Source organism: Sphaeramia orbicularis, chromosome 3 (genome assembly GCF_902148855.1).
Source record: "Sphaeramia orbicularis chromosome 3, fSphaOr1.1, whole genome shotgun sequence".
Taxonomy (NCBI): Eukaryota; Metazoa; Chordata; class Actinopteri; order Kurtiformes; family Apogonidae; genus Sphaeramia; species Sphaeramia orbicularis.
In genome coordinates, this window is record NC_043959.1 from 38,291,589 (window position 1) to 38,317,603 (window position 26,015).

A 26,015-nucleotide genomic window follows, 5' to 3' on the forward strand; every position below is an offset into this window, starting at 1 on the left:
AAACAATGGTTATGCAATCAAATACTAACTTCTGTGTGTATCATGTGACTAAAACAGACAGAGAAGAAAACATGGAATGCCTAAAAGCACCGTTTTTGGCAGTACAATACCGTAAGAACTGAAGTGATTTTGGTTATTATCAAGAAAACATGGAAATTGGCTAGACATCAGCTCTTAAATTAAACTCTTACAAGCTATTTTTGTTGTTATCATTATATTTGTCCAAACAAATGGACCTTTAGTTGTACCAGGCATTAAAATGAACAAGAAATTGAAGAAAACAAGGGTGATCTAATGATTTTTTCCGCAACTATATATATTCACTAATATTACACCAGTTTAATTGTGATGTAAACAGCTGTAAAATGTTAATAAATCCAAGCTTTAAACTAATTGTAAATATTCTACGTTAGCCCAATTTCCTCTTTCTATATTATAAATCATGCTACACACAGCCATCAGCAACACGTCATGTTTACTCACCTTCTCCTGGTACTGCCGTCGAGATGAGTCTAGAGACTGGATCAGCGCGGTGGCGTGGCCCACAAACATGGCATAGCAGGTAGCGCCCACAATCATGCTGAGGATGGTCAGCCACACGTCTGTCATGCCCACCGGGGGGTACATGCCATACCCAATACAGAGCATGTGGCTCATAGCTTTGAAAAGTGCGTAGGAGTACTGCTGTCCCCATGTGTCATTCTGGACAAGAGACGAGAAAGAGGAGACGGGTGACTTAAGGTGAGAGCACCAGGAAAGTGTGTGTTTTATAGGATGTTGATAGCGTATAAAAGGTCAATGAGCACCCACATGCACACATGCAATTACTTAAGACGAAACCAAGCGGCAGATGTCCGCTTTAAACTGTCTTTGTTCAATAGCGAGCACTTGGCAGAGTAAAACATACTTTTCAATATGCAAACATTTGGAGCAAGCAGACATTTGGGCAGCAGCCTAAAACAGAGCCCTGAGAATGTGCGGATGAAGCGTGAGACACTAGAGGCTTGCATGACAGAAAGTAGGTCAGCTATTTAGAAAAATGTGATTTCGCTGTGAGTTTTCACATTTATAGATAAATTGCCCCTTTCCTTTAGATCCTGGTGGTAGTTCATAGCAAATCAATATCAACTCTCTCCTAGGGGTGACGTGTCCAAATTGCTTTCAAACTCATTTCCACGGCAGAAAAGCCTGAGAGATAGTGATTTTATTAGTGACCTCCTGAAAAGGTAAGGAGTGATGACCTAGCAAGATAATGGGACAGCTACTGTAAAAGAAGACCAAAATGCCCCTTAATGATTCCAATCAGAGCCAAACCAACCATGACTGAGTCTATCAATGCTAACAACTTCTTTGTCTTGCAGGTAATGTGATGTAAATATGAGGTGCCTTCTGTCAGAGAGGTTCCTGCCCCAGGGCTTGAATTAATTCAGAAAGATATATTTGTTATTCTGTCATACTGAGAATCATTCTTCTAAGTAATGCAATTAATTAGACAGTGTTTACTCGGAGAAAGAAAACAAACTCCATTTTGATGTTAATGAGAGGCTACATTCCTCACACGGGATTTTAAACTAAGTACATTATGAGTGCTCAGATCTCAGGGCCGGTGCATACGGAGAGCTGAGGAAGAAGGCGGTGCAGCTTCTAGAAAAAGTAGTGGACACAGACCTCTGAAAACATGTCCAACTATACTCAGCCTGGCCTAATATTTCCCTGAACCACCTTTAGCTTTGAGTATGGCATGTATTCACTGTGCGTAATGCGATGTCACAACACTTTTGTTTCATAATCTTTTGGTCACATAATTTTGCAGAACCAAAACCTGACCAACTGAAGCAACCCCAGATTATCCTATATGCACTAAGCATGATGGGTAATCACTTCATCCACCTCTCTTCTCACACTGATGCGCTCATCACTAAGGAATACGTTAAATCTGGATTCATTAGACCACATAACCTTTCTATATTGCTCCACATTCCAGTCTTTATGCTCTAATTATCCGATAGAAGGCTATTGCCATACCTTTTTGCTGAGTTAAATTCATATGGGAACTTTTTTCGGACCATTTTTTAAACTAATTAAGATAACTGTCTCATCACGCTTTGGATAGACTATTATGTCTTCCTATCTTTCTCGGGGCTTTGCATATTATGCAGTATTGTTGCATTTTCAATGTGCATAGTATTAAAATACTGTATGCATAAGGTATGGCTATTAAAGAATCAGATGAATACCTTCACAAAAATATACTATAAACTATGTCAAGTGATGCATAACAGCGAACTGAAGATGTGAGAAACTTTTCAGTTGAAAGGGGTTATGAATATTCTTTCCCACTGGTCAATGTACACCACTACCTCTAACTCTACGGACCATTGAGTCCATTGACTCCTTTAAGGGGAGCTCAAAACGTATCTTTTTAGGCAGGCCTTTAGCCCAAGTTGATGTTTTATGGGCTTGTGTTATTGTGTTATGTGTATTGTGTTCTCTATACTACTGTTTTGTTTTTATTCTGGTGAATGACATTTTATTTATTTTATTTTAAGCTTATATTAACATTTTATTCTAAACTGTAAAGCACTTTGTGATTTTATCTGTGAAAAGTGCTATATAAATGAAATTTACTTATTTACTTACATGTTTTGCACACATTTAACTCACATAAGCCATGTCTTTTAAACACCCACACCTCATACTGATTTACAAGCTACAGAATAAGACATCAAATCCAATCCTAATCCATGCATACTATACCTTAATGATGAACCACAGTTTACATTATGTTGCCTGACAGTTCATCCTTATGTAACATAACATAATCCCCTTGTAAGTTGACTCTATGCATATCAAACTGGTGTTAACTGTAGTACTAATCACAGTGCTGTCTTGTATTTAAAAGGCTGCTTGTTTGATCCCAAGTGCTGCCACTTCTCTGTGCTGAAGGGCTCAGAGCAGGACCACTTTGTCTAGGTATGTACGGCTCTGCAAACAGGTGTGGAAAACCAGTTAAAATCAGCTAAACTGGGAAACATCTCAGGGAACAGTGGTTTTCAACATGTAGTTTCTTATGAGTAAATATGAGAGAAGAATATTCTGTGAACAACTGAGTGTGTCAGGGACCCAGTGAAGCATGATAAACCAAATACGTACATCATACCTTGAGCAATGTAACTACTCATGTTGTGTTTTGTAGACAGCTGAACATACAGGCAATTTCAGGTCAGAGAGAATGCCCTGGAAATCTATGTCCACATAATTTCCACTAATGAATTCATTAAGTTAATAAAGGAAAATACTTTTGGTTTAAATGTTGCCAATAAACCTATACTATTCAATCACTTTGGCACCATTCAGTTTCTTGCTGCTATAAACAAAAGCTACAACCTGTTCCTGTTGATGCATATTGACTGTTGGGAAATCACTCTCCTTGGCTGCAGTCTTTAAGAGTTGAATATGTGTTGATTTATTGGCACATTATTACTGAGGACAGAAGCATTTAGTGGTGTCAGATCAATACCTATTGAGGGCAGCAAGCTTTAAAAGCACCATCACAATACATGACAAATAATCAGATTCCACTGGAGCTGAGCTCTTTTGTAACATGCTAAGTTTATGTGAGGCTAAGTGCTGCGGGTGATGTAGAGTCAAACATCAGGTGCAACACAGTCCGCTTCCATGAGCAAATAAAAAGTACTCTATTATAAGACACGCTTTATTAGTGACTCTACTGCTCCTCACTGTAGCAGCTGTTTTAACAATACAGAAATATTAAAGCAGAGTGCGTGTGCTCACTGCAAAGTGCCAATATTCAACCAATACTGGATAAGGGCCACCTGCCCTCCTCAGTAAATCAGTGTGTCATGCATGGACTCAGTGCCTTGTTCCTTACACAACAGGACAGATGTAAAGAACAGCAAATAAATCAAAATAATCAGCAAATTCAATAAATGTGGGCAAATGGATAAGATGAATATGTTTCATTTAGGGCTTAAAATGACAGATATGCAAGGCAATGTTTCCCAGGATGCTAAAGGGTTTTAGTACAGTAATTACTGAAACTGATGGACGGGATAAGACAGAGCATAATCTGATTTGAACGGGGAGGAAGAATCTGTGCAGGAGAAGCACTTACCACCATCTTATTTTTGGACACCCAGCAGTCAGCAGGGAAGTCCTGCAGCATGGGCACCAGGAACTGTAGGCAGCCATCCCAGTGACACAGCAGCAGCATCATACCAATCAGGTTGACTATCCTCACCATGGCGCTGGCTAGGTCATAGGTCATGTGGAAGATCTGATGGGCAGCATAGGAAGGAGGGAAGCAGAAGATAGGTTAGGGTATGAGAACTCAGCACACTGATTGGCACATGTGTGAAATCTCTGTAGATTGCAAAGCTTACACACAACCTTAGGAGAGATTTACTTTCCTCGACCACCGGCTGACTGAATTCTGGTTCTATTTGATCACGTCACAAAGAGGATATGTGGAATAGGAATTGCACGACAATTTGTTCCGTAGAGATAGAGTAAAAACCATAGCTTTTCACATCACACACAGATAGGTTGGTGCATGCAGATGCTGCTGCCTTGAAAACGGCCCAGTGGGATTGGTCAGCAGATGGGGACCAGTGCTTTGTCTCCCTTGCTGCTGAATCACTCTTATCACCAGCCACTCAGCCTAATGCAATAATGGTACAACAGTAGAGGTGGTTGTACTCCTGGGGTGGCAGCGTTCACAGGCTGGGTTTGTTAATCCTAATGATAAATATACTCATAAGGTGCTCTAAGACTTCTGGGCTGGTGTAGATTTTAATGGCTTCAACCATTCAAAGCCACTTAATCCCGTCGAAGACCACTGTGTGTGCTGCTAACTGCTGCACTCCTTATTAAAATCCACTCAGTGCCTTTTTAGAGTTTGTAACTGAGAGGGGATATTCCAGCTTCACTTTGTTGTGCAGCACAGAAGATAAAGTGGGGAAAGATGAAGAAGGAGCTAAAATCGTCAACATCTTTGTCGCCTGAACTTCAATTCTTTTTCTTCATTCTAAAACACTGCCCTCACTTATCCATTTGTTGTTTTCATCTGAATGCATACAAATGTGAGTGTATTCTGTGTGTGTGTGTGTTAAATTAAAGGTTGAGATGAATCAGTGTCATGCTAGTCTGGAGAGTGTGGGTGCTGCTGTACCATTAAATCACATCATTTTAGCTCTGTCATCAGACTAGCGTGAAGCAAGGTTCATCCAGGAACGTGTACTGGGGTGGAGAACAAGGCCAGGTTTTCTCTTAGTGGATGAGACAGCCTCACTCACTCGCTCTGTGTGTGTCCACATGCATAACAAAACTGAAAATCAACGTGTCTCTCTCACTGTGTCCCTTCCTTTGGTTCAAAACATTTAGCCTTCGGCACTTTTACATCACCTACACTGAATCATTCCTTCAGTTGCACCTTTCTTGATTCACCATCCAAATCACCTCATTTTCTACACCCCTGTTGTTCACAACTGCACATTAAATGTGAGGAACTGTTTGTTTTAGGAACAATATCACTATGAGATACATAAGTAATGTTAAATCTATGCTACATGTATAATGACAAATTTTCTTCTGAGGCTCAAAATGGCATTCCATAACATTAAAGTGTTAAATTCACTCTGTGGGAAATTAATAAATAATGAGCCACCTCTTTCCATCTCCTATATTGAGCCTGATATATTTTTCATTTGTGAAATTGAATTTTTTCACAGGAAGCGTCTACTTTTTTATCTATAAAAACTTCTTGAGTAATGTGTGAGCTCAGTTCAGCAATTTCCGACACATAAAGGACCATCAAGAGCACATCTGCACACTGTATTATTTGTATCTAAATTATCTTCCTCTAGCTTGAGATTGTACCATCATTACTTCTCTTGCTTAAAACTATGATATGTTCAATGTTTTTGGATTTAAAGGGATGGATAGTGTAAGATTATCTGTTTTGTAATGAGGTTTCTCTGATAAAAAAAACAAAAAACTATGCAGTATGTAAAAGTATAGTTTTACTTCAGCTTTGACCTTAAACCATAAACAAGTGTTATCTCTGTCACCCACAATAGCTCATTTCAGACTATGACTCCTCTTATGACATGTGAAATGGTCTGTGCATTGTGTAGGTTGTCCTTGAATGCCTCAATTTACGAAACACCTAGAAACCCTGAGCAATGATAGTGTATTTCTGCAGCAGAATAAATTCCTTTCAGTATTCTTTGACATAACCTGAATGACTCATTACTGTTTAACAATAACTCCTGCCACATTTCTTATATAGATATGCCCCGAAAAGACCTCTGGCACTTAACCAGAGTGCATGTGTGAGAATAAAGCCTTTGAGAACTGACACAGGTAATGCCATGCAAATCTCCAGTTTGTAACCAAAACTGTACTGTCACTGGAGGAAGGTGATTCTTCTATCTCCCCTCACAGCTATAATCAATTCAAATACACCTCATGGCAAGCAAGGATAGAATTTATAGTAACGAAAACCTGTTCACAAGATTGGTTGCATTGGAAAGCGGCTGAAGGATCATTATTGTAAAGCAAAGTGATGTGGTCTTTGTCTCCCTGCTCCTCTTGCTGTCCTTTCATTTTAAGATTTGACACATATACAGCAGAATGTGTACGCTTTGTGTGATTTCACATAGAAGCAGCCGCATTAACACGTGTCGCATTTAGTGCACATACACTGTTTGCAAACACAGCATTACACACATGGCACATTACATGGCAAATGATGGATTGCTGACCACTTTCTCTTAATTGATAGGGACACAGTGTGAGCCTTGCAGTATTAGTATCAGCATAAACAAGAGAGCTTTGATTGATGAGGGCATGGAGACACAGGACAACAGTTTCTTCCTGGACTTGTTGTTACTCACTCTACTCTCATTAGGACGCTACATAGGGGTGGGGGTGGGAGGGAGGCTGTGTTGATATGCACTTCGTTTTTTTCCATCAAAAACACGGGTCGGTTCATGTTACCTATAGTAAGTCAACTCAATTTAGTGGTTTCATGACTGCAAATAATGAAATGGCAATTACATGGTTGCAAGCACTTTGCTGTATTAAACAGTAATTGAGTTGGAAAGCATTTGCATGACATTCAATCTTACCAGGGCAATAAATAAATACAAAAGTAAACCACTTTTAATAACGCTTGTGCTACTACTAAACTACTGCTTGAATGACCACGGTTACACCTAATCCTGCTAAACACTGTCAAAGCTAAAACTTACACTAGTAAAAGACAGAGGTGTCAAGTAATGAAGTACAAACACTTCGTTACCTTACTGAAGTAGACATTTTGGTTATGTATACTTTACTGAAGTAATTATTTTTCAGCCGACTTTTTACTTCTAATCCTTACATTTTCATGCAATTATCTGTACTTTCTACACCTTACATTTTAAAAATAGCCTCATTACTCCTATTTCATTTTGAATTGTCATTATTCAAATAAAAAAAAACTTTCCAGATAAATCGCGCCATCCGGATATAGTGAATTTGATTATGGTTGGATGAGAAATATAAACATATACCATTCTGACACCCTTTTGGTTTGTACACAATCTGTCGCACCTGACTTTTTGCACCATTCCAAAACTTATATTCATCTTATCATCATATCTTCTGCTCCATGAAACACATGTTAATGCTCAGTAGTACACATATATGGTTAGTATATTTGTGTTGGACTAAAATGTGTTCATTTTCAATGGGCATATATGTGGCTGAAACAGGTAGCCTAGTGCATCCAAATTTTTCAACATTAACATTTTCATATAACATTATAGTCATTATGGCCTTTGGAAAAATGTTTTTTGAAGAGGTGGGGTAGTGCACTATAGGGTCCTGTGGCACTGCCTAAGCTTTTGTCCTAATAGCATTTTTTCCCCTTACATTTACTTTAAGTAGTTTTGAAACCAGTACTTTTACACTTTTACTTGAGTAAAAACCTTGAGTTGATACTCCAACTTCTACAAGAGCCGTTTTAAACCCTAGTATCTACAGTCGCTGAAATAATTATTAGACCATCAAGAGTCATCAAAAACAATGGTTATGCAATCAAGTACTAACTCCTGTGTGTATCATGTGACCAAAACAGACAGAAAAGAAAACATGGAATGCCTAAAAGCACTGTTTTTGGCAGTACAATGCCATAGATATTGATGTAAGAACTGAAGTGATTTTGATTATTATCAAGAAAACCATGGAAAATGGGTAGATATCAGCTCTGAAATTAAACTCTTATGAGCTATTTTTGTTGTTATCATTATATTTATCCAGAAAAATGTAACTTTAGTTGTTCCAGGCATTAAAATGAACAAGAAATTGAAGAAAACAAGGGTGGTCTAATAATTTTTCCGTGACTGTATACTTCTACCTGAGTACTGAATGTGAATACTTTTGACACCTCTGGTAAAAGACCAGTAGAAGAGATAACAACCCAAACAGGTTAACAACTAAAAGACGAGTAAGTAAATACAAATCAATAAAGATGACAGCGGCTTAAATGAGGGTTATACGCTCAAGTCATAAACGAATCTGTATCCTCATTAGCCATCGATCAGGCCCAGACAGGCAGCGAGTGGATGCAGGCAGCTGCTGAGTCATCTCAAACAGATGGAGTGAGAAGAGCGTGATCCAGGTGAGAGAATAGACACATATGTCCCACGGTGCTAATGTAGCTGCCCAGGCACAGCCAATGTAGCACTACACCGAGGCATCTGGTGTTCGCAGCTCACACTGCTCATGATGATGAATGTTTGGCATCATGGTGTCACAACAAATAAGACGAAACAAAAGTCTTCGCTCTTATTGTGCCATTATAACACACAATTCCCATATCAACCCTCCATTTACTTCTACTTCAGTTGAGATTTGCTTGATATTATCTAATTTCATGTAAAATTAACTTGCAACTAAATTAATTAGTTGTGGAATTATTTTACAAAAGAACACAAAGTGGAGATTATATTTGATCACACTTATCAGTTTAATTTTGAGGATTTAGAACACCCTGTTTTCAGAAAAGTTGGGACATTTTCTAAAATGCAATAAATAGTGAAATCTGTGATGTGATGGTCTTTATTTACTTGAACCTTTGCTTGACGGAAAAGTGTACAAAGACAAGCAGTATCAGTGTTTCAGTGACCAATAAATTGTATTTTGTAAAAACAATAAATTCAGAGCTGTCTACAACAAACAAAAGAAGGAGGACAGAGACGAAATAAGAAGAGTTTGTATAAAATAGCAAACTGTTAAATTGTACAATTAGCAGGTTAGTTAGTGTGAGGCGAGTGACATAACTGACATAAAATTAATAAATGGATTGTTTTTTCATCCATAAAAATATATTTTCAGTAGAAAAGTTGATATAGAAGTATTAGACTTTTACTTCAAAATCTAACATCAAAGTCTCTATGAATAAATAAATGCTTATTTTTTATGGGTTAATTTATGATTGATAAGTAATTTCCTTGGACAATTCTGAATGCATACTTTATGTGTTTCATGCTGTAAAAGCGTTGTGGTAATTTCCATTACCTCATCTTTCCTGTGAAAAAGCAGAACATTATCATAATAGTGCGGTTTATTATCCAAATCAGTCCATGAATCTCATTGTGTTGTTAATCATCACACATGATGGGATATTCTGGTAGCAGACAGTGGGCAGGGGTTAGATTTCTCACTATAAATGCCTGCACAAAAATGTCATGCTCATGCATGCTGTCATGGTGGACAAAGCACATGTGGAGAATGAGAAGTAGGACTGGGAGTGGACCGCAGGGAACACCTTTCCATCATCTGTCTAAACAGGCCTGGAGGGCTTGAATCACAAAAAACACTCACTCTCCTTCATACCAAGATGCAGCATTGGGTTTGTGCAGGATTACACATTTAAGTGTAATAGTTTTTTAAGCAAATCCATTGTGGGTATTCATATCACACAAGGCTTATTCAGAGTGTTGAGGACCTGTCACTGTTGCTGGCAAGCCTCATTGTGCGCTCAATAATAGCCCATTAAATCTATTATTCCTGCTTTTCTTATCTCTGAAAGACCATCCTTGGCCAAGGTATTGGGTCAGTGAGTGGAGCACTGATTAGGTGCTTTAGCTTATTTAAATATTTTGTATAGATTTACTGGGTGGAAATAAAAGGCATCCTCTCTTACTTTTTTGGACCCATGGGGCAACCACATGGCTGACTTCTATCAAAGGAGATGAGCATTGTACTGCCGAATCGTTTTGTTTCTCCCTAAGTGCAGCACACAGACAGTTGGGTATGCAGAGTCATAAATCTTAACAATCCAAGATGCCAAAACTAATAGAGACAGACGTTCTGCCACCTTGTGATAAATAAACACAGTTAGCTCTTTACACCTGAAGTCAACCTCACCTCACCGGGAAAAAAAATCTTATTCTGTCTTTTAAACTCCTTGCCGACCTTAATTAAAGCCTCAGCCTTTGTCTAACAAAAGCATCTCTTTCACGCTAAAAGCAATGTTTATGGGGTCGGCCAGTTGAGACAGTTATGGTGTAGGCATCAGACAAGAAGGGAGGAAGCCCTCAGAGCTTAGTCATTAGTGCACTGCCTTGAATCTGATTTAACAGGATGACTAATCTCATCCAAGTCACTGGTTCGTCAACAGGAGACAACTGCAATGAGGAGAATATCCGGTCACAGTCTTATTTTTATCCCGATGAAAAGTGACAAGAGGAAGCTGACAAGAGGGAGACAGGGGAGGTGCCATAACAGCAGTCTGCTCTGTGGGTGTGTGATGGATATCTGCACACCATGTTGAATGTCATTACGCATGACAGTGTTATCACTGGCATATAGCCACCAACACCAAAACCCCCTTGTTTGTAAACAACATTTTATCAACATGGCAGTGTGAATACACCCTCAAATATGAAGAGTTTTATGAAGAAAAGGAAGCAATCATAGTTAATTTATGACAGCTGTGGGGAAAAAAAGGACATATGAGCTGAGGATTTGTGTGCTGGTGGGGGATCGGGACATCGCTTTGATTATGCAAAAGGACACTAATGGTGTAAGTGGGGGTAGAATTAAGGTCTTTGAGATAGCGTTTGCCATCATGAGTGCTTTGTATATTTTTCTGCCCAAACTGTTTAAGACAACTGTATTTATTACAAAGTCATTTGGCCAGATCCACAAAAGGACAGTACGGATTTGAGGAAGAACTGTGATGCAAATGAGACAAAATATATTTATAGGGTGTAACTCACAAAACACCTGCAACAGGTGGAATTCACTGCAAACTGCTGGTAAACATTCATTCATTCATTATCTGAACCCACTTTATCCTCACTAGGGTCACAGGGGTCACTGGAGCCTATCCCAGCTACTTACAGGTGAAGGCGGGGTACACTCTGGACATGTTGCCAGTTCATCACAGGGCTGAACATACAGAGACAACCAATCACTCTCACATTCACACCTATGGGCAATTTAGATTAACCAGTTAACCTATCAGTGCATGTCTTTGGATGGTGGGAGGAGGCCGGAGTACCCGGAGAGAACCCACGCAGGCATGGGGAGAACACGCAAACTCCACACAGAAAGGTCCCATTCCCGTCGACTGGTGTTGGAATCAAACCCAGGACCTTCTTGCTGTGAGGCACGAGTGCTAACCACTGCACCACCGTGTCATCCCGACAATGCTGTATCAATGCTGTGCCTATGTCATTTGCATGAATATAAATTTGTGATTGTTCATACATTCATGAAAACTCAACTTCCATCTTTCTAAATTTGCAAAAAAAAAAAAAGGCAATCCTTAAAAAAAAAAAAAAGTCAGGTTTGCAAAAGACCAGTATAAATTGTCCCTTAAAGGTCATGTAATGTAAAACCTGCCTGATGAAAGCTAATGTTAACTTTGCTCAAACTCACCTCACTCACAGTCTCTCTCTCTCTCTTTTTCTTTCTCAGAATCTTTCAGTTTCTGAAGTTTGAATGATATTTATTTCATATTTCATGATATCTTTTCAGTCAGATATTGGAGGAATACGTTCTTGCAGGACACACAACATTAATTACTGTCAGATCCTGCCCCTTTTAAGGCATGTAAATGAAACTATTGTGCTGTTCTGTCTCCAATTGTCTTGATTTTTGATTTTTTTTAATTATTATTATTATTATTTATGTTTTACTTGTTCACATATATGTTAAATTTCATGGCATGTTCAGAATAAATCACTAAAATCAAAAGGAAAAATCAAATACTGCCACTGTGCCCTATGTATATATGTGCACAGTCTCTTTTCGAGTTCAGAGATGCTGTGACATACATCCAGCTGTAAATACCAAACACAACATCTTATATACTAATGTTTCTATGAAATACTAGATACCTAGATAATTTCAATGACACATAACATTATACACAAGCCAGACATTATCAAGCATGCTTTACAACCTGCCTGAATTTCACTAACAGCTGGACAAAAAAAATGTGTTTAGTTTTTATCGATATTTCAGTGAATTGTGAGAAAATACTAGAGAAGCAAAAAAAGCCTGCCACAACTGTATAGGTGTGATTATGGCAGCACAATTGACAACATATTTCTGAATACACAACCAGTCAGAAGTTTGGACACACCTTCTCATTTAAATGATGTGAGATGGACCACAGATGGCCAACAAGTGCTCAGCATCACTGGGAACTCCTTCAAAACTGTTGGAAAACATTTCAGGTGACTACCTCATGAAGCTCATCGAGAGAATGCCAAGAATGTGCAAAGCACTAATAAAAGCAAAGGCTAGCTATTTTGAGGAATCTAAAATATAAAACATATTTTGAGTTATGTCACTTTGTTTAACTACATAATTCCATGTGTTCATTCATAGTTTTGATGCCTTCAGTGAGAACCTACAATGTAAATAGTCATGAAAATAAAGGAAAAAAAAGGTGTGTTCAAACTTCTGGATGGTAGTGTATGTCCTGAAGATGGAGAGTATTGCATTTTTTCTCAATGTTAATCATAATAAGCTGGAGATATTACACTTGAGATATACATTGTACACTCTAACGTATGTGTTTTAGCAGACATACACTTGTCAGTTCCCTGTAGAGTCGGTGTTGAGGACATATACTTATCCTGTAGCCTTAAGGGTGACAGGCTGTGAGACTGCCTGCTGCTGTTACTATGCTGTCTGACAGAGATCACAACAAACCTGAATGAATCTCATTAGGTTTAAATCATGTTAATGTTTCAGCACTAATCTTTAGAAATAATGAATCTGAAAAACTGGAAAAGCTACTACTATACTACGACGCGTTGTAGTTTCAGATTCAACACATGGGTATTTATTACCTGCTAAACTGACATCAGTATTCAGTACCAGACGTCCACTTCATTTAGTTGTAGTATGTGTAATGACAATTTACTGAAAAAATAATGTAGCTCAGAGTTGACCCAGAAACCTCTCTGTTGTCTTCTGGGAAGCCTCACTAAGGCAGGTTAGGAGAGGTCAAGCACAACGCTCAAGGACACTTCAACAATTTGTGGACCACAAATTGTTCTTTTGTGGTTAAGGACCAAAAGAACTATAACAAAGCAAACTTGATACGTACATGGACTGCTGTGTGCTATATGTTTGATTTGTAAGAGTAGTGAAATCATCAAATATTTTGTGATAGTGACATGTTCTGGGCTTTCATTAACTCATAAAGACCCAGTGTTACTTTTGTGGCAGTTCCCAAATTAATCTTTCCTCTAGATTTCACATTTCTTAAATGATTTATCACCATTTATTATAACACTATTCTCTGTATTTTGTGTTTTTTCAATGACACCTTATATTTTCTTGTATTTCATTCACTGATCATGTAGACCTTCATAGAAGCTCAGATTAATGTTGAGGGTTATTATATCAGAAACAAAAGACAACTGAAGAAAAAGTTGTGTCCATCCTCTGTCATTGATCCAACTCCATGGGTTTTACTGGTGAATCAATGTTGTAGAAGATGACGGTGTTTCCATGGTAACTACAGAGCCTCTGCATGTCCAAATGGGTCATATCTGATGACTATGAAAAGATGACAAATTGTATTTTACACCAATTATTTACATGTATTGATAGGATTAGTAGATCAGAAGTTATTTAATATTTCAGAGCAGTAGATGGTTTTGGTCGCCAGTTGCTGTTTGGGTCTTTATGGGATAAAATACAAAACTAAATGATCCTCGTACAAACAGTTACATTTCATGTCCAAGGAGGGTACGATATGTCTCTTAGACAACTCGGTTATTTTACTGATGAAATACTGATGCCATGACAGAGGACAAAACTGCTTATGGGCGTTAGCTAACTGTCCCCAAAGGATGATGGAACAGATTTATGACATGATGGACTAGCTTTTTGCAGTATGAGTGCAGGTCATAACCAAGGTTGGGAAAGCCTCATCTAGGTAATCAGAGGATGCTCTTGTTTACTACCAATGTCAATGGCAGAGATGAGTGTTTAGCCTCCACTCATCAGGACAGGACTTGTTTATAGGGGCTTCACTTATAATGCATATTATGTTTGGATTTGGTGTCGGCTGCTTCAGAATGCCATCAGAAGAATGGATATTGTTATATTCCTTTGTCTTGCTTTGAATTCCTAAAAAGCTTTATTCACTGCAGTGGGTGCATGAAAAAAAGATTCTAATTTTAAGATTTGTTCCCAACAGTATCACTCTACGAGGCATTAAACCATGCAGCACAGTTCACTGAGCTGTATTCAACACTTCCCGGAAGAAGTGTCCTCTGTGTGACTTCTTACTGACGAGAACATGAAACTCATACAATAACAAACCAAATGAATTTGCGCTGGACTATTTATAGCTTGCAGATACTTTTGAAATACGAGTTAAATAAATCAGCTTTGCCTGTTGGAGGACATCAGGACATCACAGGCATCGCAGGTTTGCACCTCCTGCCACGTCAGGAAAGTACATCTCATCACAGGACCATATTTAGAGTGGCAAGAAACGCTGAATGGCATTACGTGACGTTACAATGGCTAAAAATTGCACAGTGTCATGGATCACAAGGATCCTTGGCAAATTCTGTGAAAACAAGAATACCTCACATCTGCTTATGTTCCTTGGCACTTGGCTTTGGAAAAGAAGTAACTGTACATCTCTGTGGAAATGTGGAGCTGTGCTATAGGCAACAAAATATATTTTTGTCTTGTTTAGCCCTTTATATGCATTGGAAAAAAACACTGAAGAGTCTCAAACAGAATTACATTGGAATATTTTTCTTTAAAGGTGAATCTTAAAGGGGGTACATCTGGAGAAGGGCAGTATGAATATATTCAGATGTGAGATCCATACACATTGTATAAAGTGTAGCTGTCAATAGCAAAAGTCAAAAGGTCAGTCAGGTGGTGAGATCTTGGCGACAAGTTATTCTGCAGTGACAGATGACATTTCTGGGAGGTTGCGTCTGAGTACTCTGGTGCTGAGGCAAAGTTGGCCTTTCACACTGTCTGCCTAACTAGCATTCATCAGCGAAACTCACATGTACACACACACACACATTCTGATTCTCACACACACTCCATAGTCCACATCTTTATATTTCAGTGGCTTCCAGAAGCTGAAGTCATCAGTGCTTTGTAAAGTTTTTGACATGAGTAGGTTGTATTGTGTTTTGTTTTCTTGCCATCTCTCTGTGTTTCCTGTTAATACAAGACTTGTCTTCAGTGACGGGCATTTACAACCAACAACAGCCCATGGCTATGACTTATATCAGCAGGAAACACTATTCTTTAGATTTTTTTCTTTCTTTCTTGTCTTTTTCATTTCTTCCTCTCTACCCCCTTTTCACAGACTGAACATGTGGCAGCTCACTGTCGTTGTGTCCGCTCTATTCAAATAAATGTTGCCATGAACTGCATGCATCCTTGCCTTCATTCTGGGCTCAGAGGTACAGCAGCAGGCATGCATAGAGGCACAGGGTGGTAAAGGATTCTCCCCCAGTGATTCATTTGAACTTTTCCTCTCTTTGAAATGGCATCACAGAGGCCCTGCATGATTAATGTCACCACACTTATATACACTGTTCTACTCAGAGTGCCAGCTGAATATTTGAAAAGCAGGAACTTTTCAGAATGCCTGAGGGTAGGTCTAGGGATATTGTGGTTTGATTGGAAATCAGCTAGCTATTCAACCTTTCCAATTGTCCATGTAATGCCATGTACGGTAAATCCACCCCCTGTTCTACCTGAGTGGGTGTGCATTTTGACAACACTATGAAAACAAGCAAATTAATGGATAACAATACAGTTTTTAGTATGTATTCTGGTGATTTGGATGTCAGCAAACTATGAAATAAGAGCACACGTGAGCTCTAAATGAAAATTATCATGCACTCTTCCTTTGACCTTGCAAAACTGTCCAATCCTCTGTGTATTTTATTCAATTTTATTTTTTTAAGTTGTCATTTAAATCATAACAGAGCTGAAGCATGGACTTCAATAATGAAAATACTTATTTATTCATATGATCTTTTGAGAATTTTCTCATGTTTGTGCCAAAGTGTATTTTGTAAGTATATTCAGATGAATCAGTGATGCCATAAAAGACTTAGAAACGTAGACAACTGTTGATAAAACTGATTTGCAGGACAGAAAACATTGTTTTCCTTAAATAAAAGTGAAATTATATGATATAATAGAATTTCTCTGACCACTGTCCTGGAGTAGATGAACATTCTTTGCCAGTTGAACTTGAACTTTACTGAAAACTAATTTTGTAATAAAACTTAATTAAATTAAAATGAACAAAATGACAAATTCTCATTCTACAATAACCAGACATAGCTTCTATTCACTGGTATTCATTTGATATAAAACTTTCTGACTGAGTAAAAAACACATGGAAAAACTGATCAAAAAATTAACAAATGTATCAACATATTTTTTCATGCAAAATAGGTGGTGTACTGATATTTGTAGTTTGTAAAACAGAAAAATACTGTACGAACTGATCACATGTTATACAAGGCACATTAAATGTTTCCCAGGACTGGATGGACAGACAATGCTTGTAAAATTATTGGTAAATGATTGCTTTTATACAGACAGCTGTGTACCAGACTGCTGCTATACCATTTACATACATGAATAATTCTGTGCAGTGCTCAGTGTACAGTAAACCCTGCACTAAAGCCTAAACCCTGCTTGCCATAACCTTGAAAAATACAAGCATGTAAGAGGCTTTATGTGTTTTAGTAAGGATATTGGGAAAGACTGCAGTGTGGTTTATTACAAAGTCTTCAAAAGTCCAAACAGTCCTCGCCTTAGGATGATGTTTTGTTTTTCTGAATTGACACATTTTTCTAAAATACCACTTGTGTCCGACACAGAAAAACCCCATGTATCCTAATGGGAATAATGCTGCCTTCCCCATATTCTGAACTGGCAGGTCTCTTCTTGTTGACTGTGAAGCTTCACGCTGCACCTTTTACCTCTGAGACTAAAATACGAGATCCATCCAGTGAGAGCAATGCAAAATTTTCTGATTACGGCCACAATTATAATCATGCTTGTTTTGCAGCAGTGTCACTTTGGGGCCTGTAGTCCCACTGTTCGCTCGATAGGCACACAGAGAGAAATGCTAATCAACATCCCGGTTCATCAAGTTATTGGTGACTGGGGTACAGCAAAGAGTCTCTTCACTCATTCAAGGGTGCATGTAATCAGAAGCAGTAAAAAGTCTATCTATAGTTCCTTCCCAGGGGAAAGAGGAAGGTACAAAGCTCTGCAAACATACTTGCAGGAGCTCTCTAAGATGGGAATACCATTTGGATTCTAAGTGGATTATAGAACTGAATTCCTATTTGTTTTAACATCTTAATGAAATGGTTTGGTGGTATTTTCATTTATCCGGTCTTGCCATCTCTTTGACTTCTTCTCCCTTTGTGCCTCCTGTCCAGGTAGATCTAATATGCATGTCAACACCAACTTACTACAGCATACATCATGCACACTACAAATTGCAGTGGGGAACATTTGCACAATAAGACCACTTTTATACTGCGTTACCTCTACAGCACTATCTTACCTCTTCCCATTGGTGAATGTAGCGTATGAGTCTAGAAAGCCGCAGGAGTCGAAGCAAACTGAGAATCTTCGTGAAGCGGACTATCCTCAAGGCACGCGCCGTCTTGTAGAAATCTGAATCGATGCGCGTCTCGACAATGAGAAAGATGTAGTCCACGGGGATGGAGGAGATGAAGTCCACTGCAAACCAGCTCCGCAGGTACTTGATCTTGATCTGCTGCGGATCTAGGATGATCTCTGTGTTGTCCTCCTTTACGATACCAGTCCTGAAGTTGAGAACCAGGTCCATGAGGAAGAAGGTATCCGAGACCACATTGAACACAATCCAGGGGGGCGTGTGCTCGTCCTTAAAGAATGTGATGCCCACAGGGATGATTATGAGGTTGCCCACCATCAGCAGCAGCATGGTCAAGTCCCAGTAAAACCTTGGGGAAAAAGAGAAAAAGAAAAAGTTAAAAAGTAGCAAAAGTTTCTATCTAAGTATTCATATTATACATAAAGCTCTCACTACTATATATTTCAAGACCTCATTTTATATGGATTGCATAATGTGGTGGCACTGCTATCTATCTAATCACTTACATATTTTAACCTCAGGTACCTTTAAGCCTTGTGCATGTGTAGTGGAAATGATCTCATGCAGTGTGTAAGGATTACACAAGCACACAATAGCCTATGCATTCAATATGTAACCTCCTTACCAACCCAGCAGGCAGCTTGTGTTCAACTATAAAACATGAGTCAGAGGTTAGTGAGGGTTAACTGTTAATTACAAACTGTAATGTGACCTCGTCCATCTTCCAAACCTAAGAGTTTGGATATAAATTGCACTCTCTCCAGGCTTGGTAATCGAATCTGGATTGGCTCTTTTGTGTGTTAAGGGTGATATATGCTGGATACTCCAGAGATTGCACCATGGGGTGGGGGTTTTACATTGTGCGCTGGCTCAGTGAGCTTGGATGATTTACCCACCCAACTAAGCTATAAAGACCCATCCCTGTGCAAAACCAATTTCAAGAGCAAGAGCAGCATAAAAAAAACACGGAAGAAGGAAGGACATATGCAACCAGGTTAGAAAAGGGATTTTCGCTGAAAGCTCACTAATCTAAAGCAAGTAATTACTGTCCTTTCATTCTTGTCTTACAGCTGATGTTTATTGATTTCATGGCTGATTCATGTTGTGTGGAAACAAATACTCACGAGTTTATAATGAACTGCTGCACTAAAAGACCGGTTTAAACACTGAAAATCAAATTAATTTAAGATACATTGTTGTTGTTTTCCTTTCACCTTTTCCACTTTATGTATTTTTTTTTTTAAATTACTACTTTTTTGCTTTGAAAATTCTTCTCAGAATTAGCCTTATTTGCCAAGTATTTGTTGTCATTTGATCTCTTTAGTATATGATGAATACATGTAAGAAAAAATGTAACAAAAGTAAAATAAGAGGAAAGTCTATGTACGTATCCTCCTGAGACCCAAGAGTAGAAGTACAAGTTTTGGCTTTTTTACATTAAATAATTGACTTTATTGGAAATGGCACAATGCAGCAGTTTTTTCAGATGCATTTTTAAAATTTCTATGGAATGTCCTTTGCAGTGGACAGCGTTTTTTTTGTTTTTTTTTTTCTCAAGAAAGCTGGGAAACTCTTGTCCCCTACAGAGGACAAAAATACATTGCTGGGTCTCAGGGGGATGTAAACTCTATATCTGTTTAGATTTATATACAGTAATAGTGCAGCATGAAACATGAAAAATGTGCAATTGTACATTACCTATTCTTCCTATTAGTGCTCATTCATTATTATAAGAGAATTCCCTCCTAAATGCAGCAGACTAGATCAAACCTAAATATGTTTATTTTTCTTACTGTATGTGTAATCTTCTTTTGTGTAATCAACAACAATGCAAAACCAAAACGCTGCAGCAATCAGTCAGGTCTAATGCAGGATAAATGCAAAACAAGGGCAACCGTGGTAAACATTGCATATTATGATTCTCTCTGATTCTGTTTGTCACGGTTGATTCTGGTAAGAAGAGGTCTCACATAAATCTAGGGGCAATCGTGGTGTCATGTTAAATAAAAAATGCCACTGCAAAATCGCTTCACTGCCATGTAACAGACACTGCATAGCTCCAGGATCATGGGTTATAATTACATACGCACGAATAAATATACAGTAAAAGCAGACATATATCTCAGTTTCATGTCGACTGCACACACAGACACATGTACACACGGAGGGAAGAAACCATGACAGTAATTGGAATTCTTCAAAGTAAAAGGGTATCTACTGTTCCAGCTTGTTGTCAAGTGGAGTTATATTTAGACAGACCTTGCCACCAGTGTGTTTGCTCATGTTAAGACTGAAAGCCCAAGAGGACAAGAAAAACTTCAAAGGAAGAAACACAAACATAGGTAATGACATTTGATTTATTTATTTATTTTTTAATATATTCCCTAATATTACAAATGCTACATAGGCTGTGCATCTGTCTAAGCTTCACATCTTAACTATAACTAATAGGACGCCAGTGTGCTCTCACGGTTTGACAGGGTATATCAGCAATGAACTAATATTATCTTTTCCTTTTAGTATCTGTAACAGTTGGTTTGCTATTTCTGTCAGACATGATGACTCAACCCCAGATCATTAATTTGTTTCACATTTTAAGGACCGTATCAGCTTTTTTGAATTTCTGCATTTTGAAAATCATAAAATTCTGTCACTATTCAATCAGAAAACCCAGTGAGAGTGTGAGCATGTCTTATTTTTCTGTATTATTAATTGTTATTTGTTAATGACACATTATGCCTCTATGGCAATGCAGTTCTACGTGAAGATTAATTTAATACTACACATAACAACATCAATAAATGTTACTTGAACAAATAATAACAATTATGTTGCATATATTGACAATACATCTTCATAATATGTCCCACTATATAAGTATAAAGGAACAGAAAATTATAAAAGGAGTAAACATGCTGTGTTTTAGGAGTATGTTTGCTGACTAAATTTCATACATGTGCAAAACTACTTAGAATTACATAAACTAGAAGCACTTGGAGAGCGCAGACCTCCGCCAAGGCAGATCAGTGCACACCCCCCCCCCCCCCACACACACACACACACCCACCCCGATCACCACCAAAATTTAATCATTTCTTCCTTGTGCCGGTATCAACATTTCCTGAAATCTTCATCCAAATCCGTCCATAACTTTTTGAGTTATCTTGCGCACAAACAGACAGACAAACCAACGCCGACAAAAACATAACCTCCTTGGCGGAGGTAAAAACAAGTGGTGCTAGGCACAACAAACCCCACCACTCGCACATGTCGTAGCTTATTTTGGCATCGATCCAGCTGATGTCATCATGTCTATGCATGTGCTGATGTCAGCATATCAGTTGCCTCTAGATATGTGCCAAGTTTGACGTAAATTGAAAAAAAAAAAAAAAATGATGTTTTCAGAGACATTTCAAAATTTGCCCTTCATAAGTAAATGGGAAAAAAAGAATTAAAAATTCATAAAAAATTTAAACTTTGACCTACTTTTCCCAAAATGTAATGACATCTATTCTGGATCACTGGCAATCTATAAACCCAATTTGGTATGAATTCAACCAATAGTTTTGCTGCTAGAATGTTAACAAACAAACCAAACCAAAAAAAAAACACCCCTTGCCTCCCCTTTAGGTAATAATAATATGATAAAGAAGGAAACAGATGCCTGTGCTGTAAAACAATTACCTCAACTCTTACTCTCAGGACTGTTTTATAGAAAGATAATTAAAAAGAAAGCTGTTTACGACCTTTTGGAAGGGACATGCAGCCCTACGGCTGCCACCTGTTAGAACAGGGGTGGGCAATCCTGGTCCTCAAGAGCCGGTGTCCTGCATGATTTAGATCAGGGGTCTCAAACTCATTTTCTTTCAGAGGCCAAATTCAGCCGGATTTGATCTCCAGTGGGCCGGACCAGTAAAATGAAAGTATAATAACCTATAAATAATGACAACTCAAAATTTTTGTCTTTGTTTTAGTGCAAAAAACCCAATTAAATTATGAAAATATTTACTTTTATAAACTATTCAAACAAAAAAGATATGAATAACCTCAAAAAAACAGAAATTTCTTAAGAAAAACTAGAAGCACTCGGAGAACACAGACCTCCGCCAAGGCTGATCAGTGGCACCCTCCGTGGGCCCCCCCACCCCCGATCACCACCAAAATTTAATCATTTCTTCCTTATCCCATTTCCAACAAACCCTGAAAATTTCATCCATATCTGTCCATAACTTTTTGAGTTATGTTGCACACTAACGGACAGACAAACAAACAAACAGACAAACAAACCCTGGCAAAAACATAACCTCCTTGGCGGAGGTAATGAGTGCAATTTTAACAATATTATTCCTCAACTTATCATTTCTACATGTGCATTATGGAACCAAACTACTACTACTACTACTAGTAACAGGCAGAAAATTGTTAAAATTGTGCTGAATTTTCTTTAAACATTTCAGGTTGTTCATATTTGTTCAGGTTATTCACATTTTATTGTTACAAGATAGTTTGTAAATGTAAATATTTTCATAATTTAATGTTATTTTTTGCACTGAACAAAGACAAAAATTTGAAGTTGTCATTATTTATAGGCATAATGTAATTTTTTTTTCCACATCAAACCAAGAAGAAAATATGGAGTCATTATTTTTTGTAAGTTATTATGCTGTTATTTTACTTGAGATCATGTTGGTCTGTATGTGGAACCTGAACTAAAATAAATTCAACAGCCCTGTGTGTGGAATTTTTGCACTTTGCAAATTCGTCCCAGATTGGAACCTTTGGCGGGCCGCATTTGGCCCCCGGGCCACATGTTTGAGACCCCTGATTTAGATGTTTCCCTCCTCCAACACACCTGGTTCACATGATAAGCCTATCATCAAGCTCTGCAGAAGCCTGATAATGACCTTCAGGTGTGCTGGAAGAGGGAAACATCTAAAACATGCAGGATACCGGCCCTCGAGGACCAGGATTGCCCACCCCTGTGTTAGAACAAGCAGCTACAGAGTGCTAATGCATCTATAGCATAATTTACCTTATTTAACATCTTCTAAATACATAGAATTCAATTGGACAAAGAAGTAGTACTGTATGAATTGATAGTACATTCTATGGGTGATTTCAAGTACATTTAATCTGAAATGTGAAGACAGAGCTAAAATTAACCAAAATATAGCCCACTATGATATTGTTGGACAATGAAATCCACCAGTATTCATCTGTATATATCCATTCCCTATCTTAAATGCTACAGTTGGGTGATATAGCCCAAAAAAAAAAAAAAAAAAGAAAAAAGAAAAACAAATGTTTGTAATTTTTTTTCCTACACTGATCAATATTGTAATTATGATTAGGTGTATAGTAGTAATGTGTGAGGCTGAAGAAAAAGGGTTCATTGGCTAAACTTTAAAATGCAGGGGTAAATATTTTCATACACAATGTATTTAAACAAACGGAAACAAGAAGAAAGATTTTATCATTTTAAATATGTTTGTGGTAATTTGAGTAAAAACCTCAGAGTTTTTGCTTGTCTGTGTGTCCAACTATGACGCAAACAGCAGCAGGAGCAGAGACAGTGCATCTGTAGCTGAAACCAAAATGCAGTAGACTTGGAGCAAAATTTATTCTGTAACATTACTACAGTAATACCAAAATTTATCAGTCTTAGTTACTAAACTAATTGTTATCACTATCCTTCTTTGAGATATTTGCTGAGTTTTGATGATCCAGCCTGAGCTTTTACTGACACATGGTCATGTGGATATACGTGTGTTTACGTCCATGTGGAGAGTAAATGCTCACGATTTCTCCTTTTCACTCTTGTGGTTGCCTTCTAATGGAGGTCAGGCTACCTAAACATAGCAGAGATCCATTTACTGTGTTTTATTATGCACTGGGACTCTGACATAGAAGAACATTGTTCTATAAATACAACTGGGCAACTGCGCGATGTTAGGCGGACATTTCAAAGGCATTAAACAATCCTGTATCTCTGTGTGCATCCCAAATCACAGACTCTCGCTGCGTAATGGTATAACACCTATCCTGAAATAAAATGAAGAGAAACTGCAGTGACAAGGGCAGCGGTGATAAAATGTTGTAGTCTGAGGATGAGGGAGGAACGCTGCATTTGAAAAAAATGACTGAAGGTTTAATCCTTTTTTATTTTTTAACTTAGGTTTTATACTTAAATCCCATATAAATGCAGATGATATGTCCATTAAATTTATGAGAAATATGAAACTCTGACTCCATTAAATTATAAAAATATATATGAGTCCCTGCATGGGTTTGGCTAAGCCCACAGCAAAAAAACAGGCAGATCACAAAGTATTTGCAAATAAAAAATACTACAGAAAAACATTACATAATTACAAGATTAATAGGAAACAACTGTCTGCATCAAAAGGAAATAAATAACCAAACATAAGAAAGGCTCAGAGATTAAAAAAAAAGTACTGTGCTCAACACAATGGAAAAATCAACAAAATGGTAGATTTAAGGGAAGTCTCATGAACAAGGCATAAAGACTCAGGCCCAGAGAAGCCCCAGAACATCAGAAACATTGCGAAAGACAAGAAACAGACGAGCTCGCACCTAAGTTGATTGGGTATGTTGAGTTCACTGTACTGATGAAGGGAGTCCTGACATTTTATTGTCTAGAGAGCAGAGCCATAGGTCCACTTTGCTCTCCAGTGGGTGACCAGGGACAGCAGAAACATGTTGTCACCCTTAGAGTGCATCTAACTACACGATAAGCCTCTCTCATTCTCCTCACTGTGCCAGCCAGCTACCTGAAAGAGACTGTCGATCCACCACAAACACACCAACACACACTTACTTCTGAGCCTACATTTAAATTGAGTAGGGGACCAGGGAATGAAAAGAAGAGCCGTACATATTAGGGATGCTAATGATTACTTTCATTAATTTTTAATCTGTGGATTATTTTCTCAATTAGTTGTTCAGTCTATAAATTAAACCAAGATAACATTCTCAAATTGGTCTTTCGTCCGTGATTCAAAGATGTTCAGTTTGTTGTCATGAAGGAGAAAACAGGAGCACTAACATAATACATAAAATTTTTTGACTCCAGCAAATTAATCACTTATCAAAATAATATTGAATTTAATAGTCAGCAACTACTTGTGTGATCAAAAAATTGATGTAGCAGTAATATATATACAGGGTTTGTATCTGTGCATCATTGCATATACTTCTATGAAACTGGGTTCATTTTGGTACCTGGCACTTTGCCAGCTTTTTTAGATCCAATAATAAAAGAGAAATTTAGACATATTTCCCACCAGGATGTAACTAATAATGACCTCAGATGAATGCAAAAAAAAATTATACTCTTGCTCTGAGTCATCCCAAAACTAAATGAATTTTTGATAAAATATTGGGGCTAAAAATAGGACCATAATTGGAGCAGGAAAAGCTACCTAGGTGTCAGTGCATTTTATCTGGAAAACATGGCTTGAAATGGTTGCATATGCCGCTATAAATAAAGACACTGTATTAAATTTGAGGATCCTAGTGGTTTTTCTAATCCAGACATGCAGGTTTTTCATGAATTGGCAGTCTCATTCCAGGTTTCGCACGTAACCCATCATGTCCACTCATGTTACACGCGGAACCTGCCCATTTAAACACAAATACATCATGGGTGATTTTGTAACAGCTGTCATTTTTGTGAAACACTCTGCCTTGCATAATTAGTTCAATTCCCAAAATGTACCTGTGAGAGAATAAAAAGATATTCCAGACAATAGTAGTGCAGAATTTTCGTGTCCTTTTTACTGTATTACATGAGGATTCT

General features: G+C 37.9%; 1 protein-coding gene across 1 annotated transcript in view; it reads right to left on the reverse strand.

Moving 5' to 3' along the window:
- The window catches only part of hcn4 (hyperpolarization activated cyclic nucleotide-gated potassium channel 4), an 82,861-nt gene that overhangs the window by 37,639 nt on the left and 19,207 nt on the right, over positions 1–26,015 (reverse strand). Inside the window, exons 2-4 of the mRNA XM_030127676.1 lie at positions 18,122–18,545; positions 4,136–4,297; positions 484–702 (exon numbers count right to left, since the gene is read on the reverse strand). Of these exons, the coding sequence (XP_029983536.1) occupies positions 484–702; positions 4,136–4,297; positions 18,122–18,545 (805 nt within the window). The remainder of the gene's footprint in view (positions 1–483; positions 703–4,135; positions 4,298–18,121; positions 18,546–26,015) is intronic.